General features: G+C 42.0%; 1 protein-coding gene across 3 annotated transcripts; it reads right to left on the bottom strand.

Moving 5' to 3' along the window:
* Positions 1-20: 20 nt before the first annotated feature.
* PRPF38B (pre-mRNA processing factor 38B) lies at positions 21-8,549 on the bottom strand. 3 transcript variants are annotated; one of them, XM_083868024.1, is made up of 6 exons: positions 8,256-8,549; positions 4,879-4,947; positions 4,433-4,584; positions 4,289-4,349; positions 1,497-1,720; positions 21-1,244 (listed from the first exon to the last, which is right to left on the bottom strand). In XM_083868024.1, exons 1-6 carry the CDS (start codon positions 8,532-8,534, stop codon positions 389-391), a joined length of 1,641 nt encoding a protein of 546 aa, XP_083724150.1. In that variant the 5' UTR covers positions 8,535-8,549; the 3' UTR covers positions 21-388. The 3 variants fall into 3 exon arrangements, with proteins under 3 accessions (XP_083724150.1, XP_083724151.1, XP_083724152.1); XM_083868025.1 differs by lacking the exon at positions 8,256-8,549 and having other exon boundaries at positions 4,869-4,886; XM_083868026.1 differs by lacking the exons at positions 4,289-4,349; positions 4,433-4,584; positions 4,879-4,947; positions 8,256-8,549 and adding an exon at positions 2,358-4,280.
* Positions 8,550-10,124: the final 1,575 nt, after the last annotated feature.

The following is a 10,124-nucleotide window of genomic DNA, read 5'->3' as shown; positions in this document are numbered from 1 at the left end:
TAATTCCACGTCTACAAAAGGAAAGTATAATTAGTGGCAGTTTATTGCCTCATACAAATTTAACCAACATGGCAACCATGCCAAAGGAATTAAAACATTTTCAGGACATATGTACAGACTGTACATTTCAGAAACATCTGAACAATAAAAATGCAAGAACAATCTCCGCATTACAAATTAAACTAAACAAATGGTTTGAAACCGTCAATGCATTGAATGGGTTTACAAAGGCACTTCCCTACCCAAAATAGGAAATGACAATCTGCAGCCTAGAGGGAGGTTGGAGAAGAGTGCTCATCAACTACTGCACAATCTCAACTTTAAGAAAAAATAAGCAGGATTTAATCAAACATTTATAGGATTCAATGTGATCCACTTCTGCAAGAATTCACACAGTCTCATCTTTGTTTTTCTGTTGCTTTTCTTGGCTCTCTCGTTCTGTACTTTGGCTCCTTCGACGATCGTGTTTGTCAGAATGGTCCTTGCTATCACTGTGATCATGTCTGTGGGAACGTTCTTTGCTTCTGCTACGCTTCCTAGATTTTTCTTTGCTGGGACTCTGATCTCGTTTTCTGGACTTCTCAACACTATCTGTTCTTCCTCTGCTTCTGCTTCTACTTCGTTTATTTGACTTCTCTTTATTTTCATTTTTATGTTTACTGGATTTTTCTTTGCTCCTGCTTCTGCTGCGCTTACCTGTGTTCCTGCTTCGGCTCCTACTCCTATGCTTTCTTTCCCGGCTTCGACTTCTACTATGCTTTCTCTCTTTTTTGGAATCCCTCTTGTCATCACGGTGTTTCTTCTCATCTTTGTCGTCCTTGTGTCTTCTCTCCTCTGTGTCACCCTTACTTTTCCTTTCTTTAGACCTTTCTCTAGATCGATCTTTTTCCCTCTCACTGCCTCTTTCCTTATCATAATCTCTCTCTTTTTTCCGACTCCGCTCATTTTCTTTCTCTCGCTCCCTGTCCCTGTCTCTTCTATCTCCTTTCCTGTCACGACTTCGACTCCGGCTTCTGTATCTGTCCCTGCTTCTGCTCCGCCTCCGTTCCGATGAGCGATCGGTACTTCGCGATCTCCGTCTTTCTTTTTCTCTCTCCTTTGCTTCGCGCTCTAATCTCTGCCGTTCTCGTTCTCTTTCTAGTTCTCTATCAAAACTGGATGATCCGTGGCCTTCCCGATGGTGACTTCTGCTTCTGGATCTTCTGGGAGACCTCCTGGGACTGATGGATCTTGGTCTTGGAGACCTTTTAAAATAGAAGATATTCTTTATGAAACACCTCTTTCAATAGTTAAGAGATCCTCTTTCTAGTTTATACTTTATATACAGAGCCTGTATTTAATCTATAATACCAAATATCATCTGATTATTTTAATCCTCTAGCATCCATAAACTCTTGTCTTAAAAGCTATCTCAGTGAAAAGTCAACATGTTGCTGGTAATAAGTAGTTCAATATTGAAGTTTTAACATTCATTTTTAAAATAATGTTTATGTAACCTTGAACGTCTACGTTCTGCATGCCGGTCTACTTCTTCCATCCCCTCCTTGCCATCTTTCTTGATTTTTCTGGGTCTGCTCTTAATTTGCTGGTCAATGGCTTTCTGGACTGGCACAGGAATTCTTGGAAACAACGTGGAAAACCATTCAAGCTTAGTGAGGAAGGAACGAAGCATCTCCCCTATGGTCATAACGCAACCCCCACCTGCCTTCACATCCAGGTCCTGTAAAATACAAGCAAAAAATATCCTGATGGTCAAAAATATTCTTTACTGATTAAAAAAATGCTGCTACATTACTGTCCTATTGAAGTCTCATGATTATGAAAGTTTACTTGTCTCATATTCTAATACATTTCCTTAGAGAAATTCAAACTGCACTCTTTGGATTTGGCAGAACGTTACAAATAGGGAATGGGACTTAATATATATGCATGCAGGCACATACTAATCCTGCAGCCATCTGGATGGTAAGGGACTGTCGAAGAAGAGATTAATGCAAAATCCCCTTACAAGGTCTGGTTATATGGTATGATCTTGCATTGTATTTAAATGCCACAAAGTTGAGAAGTCCTCTGAATCTACATTTAATACTCCATTTTGTGGATGTTCAACTGTGTACCATCATACCCAACCCTGTGGCCTAAATCATTTATGAACTACATCATTGCCTATCTAAAAATGATCATAGAAAAATCTCAAGTACAAAATGGCATCCTAACAGAATTGGAAGCAATAGCAAACCAACTGCCATGAAGCAGTGAGGTTTCTAATTTAGAAATATGTAAAAAAATAAATAAATGAACAAATAATTGGAAACGCATAATCCATGATGACCATTGTCTCTGAAAAGGGTCATTACCGCATGAAGGCCTTCTTGCTATGCCCTCTCACAGCTCAGGACATGTTAGTCAGCTATTGTCAGTCCCAAACCTATAGTGCAAGCACACAAGGAAAGTGAGATTTGTTATCTAAACAGGAAGAGAAAATCTGAACGTAAAACTGCTTGCACTCACACACATTTAAGTGTTCAGATATACAGTTTTTCCAAATATAATCGCTGCAGAGATCTAAAGAAGAAAAAGAGGAGTTAAACGTAGCACCTGGAGAGTACGTACAGTTAAACAAAATAAACATAAAGAAGCATTTTGAAAAGTAACTCTGTGTCCTGGGAAGGTTTTCACAGCAGCATGACAAAAGATGAACACTGCTTCCACATATTTATGAACTGGAGGGAAAAAAAAATCCTGTAGGTTTAAATAATTCCATATATAAAATTTTGCTTCATCGTATTGAGTTTGACCAGGACTGGTAAGAAACCTAAGCAGCCCCAAGCAATTTTTCTACATAACACAAAGTTACTGATAGCAACTGGGAAAGAAACATGAATTCCAAAAATATAGTGGGAGATTTTAAGCAACAAGAAATAAGCACATCTTGATACCCAGCAAGAACTGGAATGTATAAACTAAAAAAAGTGCTTGGAATAATGAACCAGTTAAGACCTGCACAGCGCATTGTACTTGTGACTGCTTTACTGTCCTTGGAATCGACTTTGTGGGACCCTGGGAATGAAGCCACCCCAATCCTTCTCATAAATTACACCCCAACATTGCAGAGGAGAATTCATATTAGCTAGCCCCACCTGGGGGAGAAGGACATTGCACTGATTCAAACAAGAGTCCAATTTGGTCTCATTTTTGTTAAAAGTCTACTTAGCATCAGTTTACCTGAAATTACCAGCTGTTTCCTTTGCTCAGTGTTTTTTATACTCAGCATGAAAGAAGCCATTTAAAATAAATACACTGCATTGCAGTTAGACACAGGTATAATAAACATTATTTTTAGTACTAGTATTTGGACATCATTTGCAACTGCAACATTTGAAATTTCTTCAAGTAGATGCCTACTGTGACACTGAAGATGGTAAGTGATCCTTCCTGTTCTAGTCTTAAATTTAGGATGTAACTTAAAACCTGCTCAATAAATACAAATTGCAGAGGTATGTAGCAGACTGTGTATTCAACTTCATAGCCCAAGAAACCTCATCCACCAGCTCCCTACTGCTTCTCCAAACAGTACATCAGGACTAGGATACTAAAGGTATTTTCCTATCTGACTGCATAATAATGCAACCTCTTTACTGAATTTCTTTACTGAATTTCTTCAGCAACTCATCTCTTTATCTGCCCCATTAACAAAGACATTAAGGTTCCAGAAATAATGCCGACTTATGCAGTCATCAAGCTTTTTCCTTCTCCTCTGAAGAAATCCTGGGTTTAGTTGTTCCAGGACATTAATAATAACCACAAATATTTCTGGAAGTATTTTCCAAGGTGAATGTTGGTTTCTACCATATAGTTCCCACTCTTTTATGTAAGCATCAATTCCTCTATCTCAGTAATAAATAGAAAACACAAATTTAGCACTCTCATGACTTCCTACACCTTACCTAAAAGTAACTATGATTTCAAAAAACACACAGAAGACACACATTTACACAGCCTGCTGTCTGCATTCTGATTCAGTACACCTGTTCCACATGGCTTTGTAAATCTGACACAGTAACATCTTAACCAATGAAAAAAATCTGTTAGATCTTCAAAATCTAAGAGAAATCATCCAGGTCCCAGCTCAAACCTGTCTCCTGCACTAATTAATGTGCAAAATGTAAACAGGAACATAACATTGTAACATTCAAACTACAGAAACCCCTATCAACCAAAGTTTAAGCCTAAAGTAGTAACATGAAAAGAAACAAAAGAAAACAAATTATTACCCTCGCCGACATACCTCTTCATCATCAAGAAAGGATTCAAACCAGTCCCATAAATCTGTAGGTGGCTGTGTGTACCTTTAAGCACAAAAACAATGTAAAATTTTAATACAGCTTTCTGCATATTAGATCAGTCACTAGTTGATGATATGGATACTCACCTAATATACATAAATCCAAGAGCCCTAATATATGGGGAGTCTGTATGAGTGATAAGGCCCATCACTTGCTTACGAGTGAGCTTCAGTGTAAATAATTTGTAGAGCAGACAAAAAGCAGTAGACACAATTCCTCCAGTTCCAACACCACGCACCTTTCAAAAGCAGAAAGTTAGGTGAGTATGCAGGAAGTCACAAAGACCTTATCCCAAACCTACAAAAGAATACGAGAACTAACACAGGATAAAATCTAAATCTACCAACAAAGCTATGTGGGAAAAGTAACATTATTTACATCCACAGCTTTGGAAGTGAGAAGAATATATTTACTCTTTGCAATAAATACATTATATCTAGAGAGTGAGCCAACACACAAGGACATTTTATCTATGCTTTGGAAAGTTATTTACCAGACAGAAAAATTTAAGAAGGCACGTACTTCTACTTACCCCTCCACACATCCCTGTCTGGCCTGCTGTTTTTCTGCTGCCTTTTTCCCATGGTTCAACATGCGTAACCTGGAAGAGTGAGGTGGGGGACAGGAGGAAGGAAAGAAAATTACCATTACAACCTCCATAATGTTGGGTGACTACACAAGGCTGATTTAACAATGGATATTCTAAAGCAATCTTAAAAAACTGTCTTCTAGCAAATTTAAGATCAAGTCTGCTTAGTCATTAAAGCAAAGCACTTGGCTTTTTTAATTATCACCTTAAGAAATTAGAGCCAAAATCCTGAATGTAATTTAAAACAAACAAATCTCATAACCCCAAAGGAAATATCCAGGCTTATTCTATACTCCGTGTACTTTCAAATACTTTATTACTAAACCCCATCATTACTATTTCCTTGGGTGATTAAACAACTGCCTTTATTTAAACCATCTCCTAACAAGTTTAGTGATATCTGCTGATGACAGCTACAAAAATCAAAATATACAGTTTCATATTCCTAAGTCTCATTTCTGAAGTGAATTAACTAGAGATTTCTTCATCACTTACTATCAGGACAAAAGAAATACGTTTATCAAGTGTAGTATTTTAACATAAAGTCAATGTTTTTTCTCTTAGACTGCAGTGATGTTCTTAGATAGAATGATTCCTGATTATCAACACGTAAAATTTGCCCAAGACAAATCTTGTGAGATACGTTCAGGGATGAGTGCACAGACACAGTTAATCAACACCATTCCTAAAACTTGACAATAGGAGTCATAAACAAGCTCAGAACCACATAACTGCCTATGCTAAGCTTGAAATTCTGAAATTCAGAGAAACAATATCTGGCTCAATAAACAAGTACATTTTCTAAACACATCAACTTAAAATATATGTAAAAAGACAAAAAAGGATACAATGGTGCTACACTGCATTGGGAATAAGACTTTATGCTGTATGGTATTTCACAAATTAATATTCCTTAACAATACATGAAATATAACCAACTATGTACACAAACACATGAAATCAGAGATACACTAACAGCAGAAGTTGCTGAACCGTTTGTTTGGGTTTTTTACAGTTGCTGCCTTTGCCAAACAGGAAATATGAGATGCCAATACTGTAGAATTCAAAATCCACTATGACTTCCTGTACTCTTAGCATGAGAAGTTCACAAATACTATAAAAATAATACTGCATATCCTGGTTATATAGTATTGCCTCTCACAGGAAATGAAAAGTATTTTTTAGTAAAAGGATCGAGTATAACACTATCATAATAAATGCTAGTCTTCAACTTTTTAAATTACAGTCAGTGTAAACATGCTGGCTTTGACAGGTATCCATTAAAACAACAAACAACAAAACCTTGAAAATAATATTCAGTTCAAAAAGGGGTATTTAAAATTTTGATCCCACAGAGACTGCTTTGTATGCTTTACTTGTTGGAAATACACAGACAAAATGAAGGTGAGGACATGCACTCCGTGTTAAGGGATAAAGAAAGAAGAAGTCCTGCATTTCGTAGATACAGAACTGAAACAGGAGCTCAGAACTACCAATTAATTAATTCACATATCTGGACACGATCCATATTTTCAAAGATGGTCCTTATCACTAGCTGCCTGTGTGACTTGCAATCACCTTTCCTGATAATCCAGCACCCAGCATTCTCAAATTTTCTATAAGAGCCACTGGTTCCTTAGACAGACAAATACACTTGAAAATACAGCTGCTATGACAGGTATCACGCCCATTAAAAAAACCCCAACAAACAACAAACCCCAACCCAACAACAAATGCCTAACAAAAAAACCCCACCGTAATTATTCAGGAATCTTAAAACACGAAGGAAATTCAAATCTTCTTAATATCAATGAAGCAGCTTAACCATCAGGTTATCTTCTCCCTCACAGCCATTACTCATGAGTGAGTAAGGGGCTGAGTTTTCTCTTTATTTAGCATGCAGTTTTGAGTCACTGTCAAGTTCACTAAACAGATCAATATGCAGATTTTTAATGGCATGTCAAAATTCTTCCCAAATTTAAGATAAAACCACTTTTGGAATGAAACAGCAGATCAAGCAAATGAACTATTTAACTTACTGCTGCTGAGCTCTATCTGTACAAAGATGACAAATTACACCAAATACTTTTTAGTGCATCTGAAGGAGTTCACTTCAAAAATAGAGTAAGCTCTCAAATTTTCTGAAAATATGTTTCTTTCATCATTTTTTCAGCTCCAAAAATCAATGGCGTAAGTAGAGTCTGCTACTTTCTATTCAGATAGTCATGAGTCTCTCACACGTGCAGCATGTGGAGAGATGCCGCAGACAATATATGTTACACTAAGCATTAGGAGAAATAAATAATCAGCTCCAAATGACAGCACACAGGCAGAGAAATGCCATCTTCATGTGAAAAAAACAGTAGCATAAGTAAGCGCAAACTGCCAAAAATCTCAAAATACTGTGGTGGAGTTATTTTTCACAGTTATAGTGCCTTAAGTAACTAGATACGGCTTAGATAAATTAAAAAAATTAAAAAGGCTACCTTTGCTTTTTATTTTATTTATTTTAAATATACTGAAACCCACCAGCTGACCAGCTGACACAGTAACATTATCAAGCAAAATTAATTCACCTGAAAAAATATGCCAGTAACGACCAAAACGCAGGTGACTAACTGAACTATCTAAGCTTGAATTATCTAAATTTTGCTCTCACTAACAGAACAAAGAAAGTGGCTGCGTTGATTAGCATTAATTATGCATACCTCTACCTGGGAGAGTGGCTTGATGGAAGCCTCGGTGCAAAACTGATTCAATCCTGCTAACAAAACAAGAACCGAGACATAGGTGCCCTGATAGAGATCATTCATCTCCCCAGCACATCCTACCTAACGCCAAGAGAAACGCTAAAACGCACTCGGTAAGTCGTAAGCTGAGTTATGGAGGAGGGACTCCTAAGCTGGCAGTGAGAACGAAGGCCACGGGCAGACACGTAGGGTGACCGCCATGCCTGGTTGCGGTTCAGGGCGGGCTGGCGGCCCCGCTGCGGGGAGCGAGGGCGGGCGGGCCGGTCTCTGGCAGCGGCCGCAGCCCCGGCCCTCCCGCGCTCTCGGGCTGGAGGCGCAGCCCTCCGACGGCCATTTCGCCCCCACCGCCCCGGCTCACGCCGCCCTCTTCGAGCCCAATCTGCAGCTCCGCAATTCCAAATCCGACGCGGAACACGCCTCCTTGGCGAGGCAGGGAAGGCAGAGCCTCGGATTCCCCCAGCTCGGCAACACAACCGATATTTACTCCCATCCCTCACCGCAAGATAAGGGGCGAAAAGGCGCGGGCCGCGACCAAACCGGGCCCGGCGCCAGCGCGGCCCGCGGGCTCACCTTGAAATAGATCTCGTCCACCACTTCGTGGTAGGTCTTGAGCTCGTAGAGCTGCACCTTGAAGTAGGGCGACGAGAGGATGTTGGTGAGGATCATGGGGTTCAGGTTCATGGTCTTTTCGTTGCCCCACAGCGGCAGCACGTTGCCCTGCTTGCCCGAGGCCGCCGGCTTGGGGCCCCCGCTCTGCAGCGGCTGCTGCACGGGCGGGACGGCGCCGGGCGGGTGCTGGGCCGCCTGCTGCCCCTGGCAGTTCGCCACCGCGGGGCTGTTGTTGGCCATGGCGGGTCGCGCTCGGGGCGGGCGGGCCGCGCACACGGAGCGGGGCCGGCGGGCGCTGCCTCAGCCCCCACAAGATGGCGGCCGGGGAAGTGACGGCGGCGCCTTCCGGGGCCGCGTCACCGGCCCGCGGGGAGCGGCGGGGAAAGGGCGGGGGAGCTCCCGGCCCGGCGCGGCCCCTCCCGCTGACTGACAGCCCGGCCCTTCCCCCTGACTGACGGCCCGGCCCTTCTCGCTGACTGACGGCCCGGCCCCTCCCGCGCCTCTGCCCGCCCTCGCCTCGCCCGGCGGCTGCCCGGGGCCCGGCAGGCGGGACATGGCCGCCAGGGAGAGCGAGGGGAGCAGCTGCCGACACCGGCACACGGAGTTCAGTAGATTAAGCCACCGATTTAACAAAGTTGAAAGCTGGTCCTCTCGGTGCCTTGTCTTTGGTAATGAGGCCGCGGCACAGCAGTGGAGAAGCAAAGAAGTCATAGAATGACTTGGGTTGGAAGGGGACCTTGAAGACCAGCCATCTAGTTCAAACCCCCTGCCATGGGCAGGAACGCCTTCCATTAGACCAGGCTGCTTCGAGCCCCACCCAGCCTGGCCTGGAAGGGACGGGGCATCCACAGCTGCCCTGCTGGGGAAGGAGGAAATGTTGGGCGTGTTCAGTGTGCTGGAGCCCCGGAGGGCAATGACGGCCCGGGCTGTTCACTTCATCCCAGTTCTGGGTACGAGGCCCACTGCTCTGGCCAGGACCTGGCTCCTGAGCAGCTTCTGAGAAACCCGTCAGACACCCAGACAGCAGGAACCCTTCTCTGCTGCTCAATTCCAGCTCAACAGCTCCTTCTGAAACTAGTCCTACATACAGACTTGGAACAAACAGAATTAAACAGCTAAGAGAGAATCGCTGTCTACATATAATTACTAACAGAAAACAGAAAAGAGAAAATCTTCTGGTTTTGCCTGCAAAAGCAAAACAAAACAAAACAACCCACCAAAAACAAACAAACAACCCCCCAAAAAACCCAACCCAAATATAACTAGTTACATACTTTGGTGTCAGTCTTTAAATGTAAAGTGCAACAGGGAGACTGAAAGTGTGATTTAGAAGAATTGTCAAAATACTCTATAAACATCAAATGACTGTGCAAAAATAAACTGATAGTTCAGTGAAATGACTGCAAGCTGGGCATAATGCGCCCAAGTATGTTCAGCTGTACACAGAAGGGCTCCCCATTGCTCAGTGCATCAGGAAACAAGTAGAGGGAGAAGAAGTTGCTATGAAATCATCCATGGGAATAGCATCTCTACATGCTAAAACTAACCCAGATTTTTAATTTAGAGGAGATAAATACTGTTGGAAGTAAGATTAAAATACCTTCACTCTTCATTACACATTGAAACAATGAGAAACAGTTTATTTTCATTACACTGGCCCTTCAAGTTCTTTAGAGCTTGTACTCTAGCAGAGAAGTGTTATCAGGGGCCTGGCAGTTAACAGTTTCTCTAAGCTGCCTGTTCTGCTATCGAGGCTTTTCACGCCTCTTTTCTAGAAATAACCACCAGTCTCCTTTTGGCCTCCTCTTCCCATCTTGGCTGATTTCCAGA

Source organism: Zosterops lateralis (assembly GCF_965231275.1).
Source record: "Zosterops lateralis genome assembly, chromosome: 9".
In the NCBI taxonomy this organism is placed as follows: Eukaryota; Metazoa; Chordata; class Aves; order Passeriformes; family Zosteropidae; genus Zosterops; species Zosterops lateralis.
This window is presented reverse-complemented; position numbering and strand designations above follow the sequence as displayed.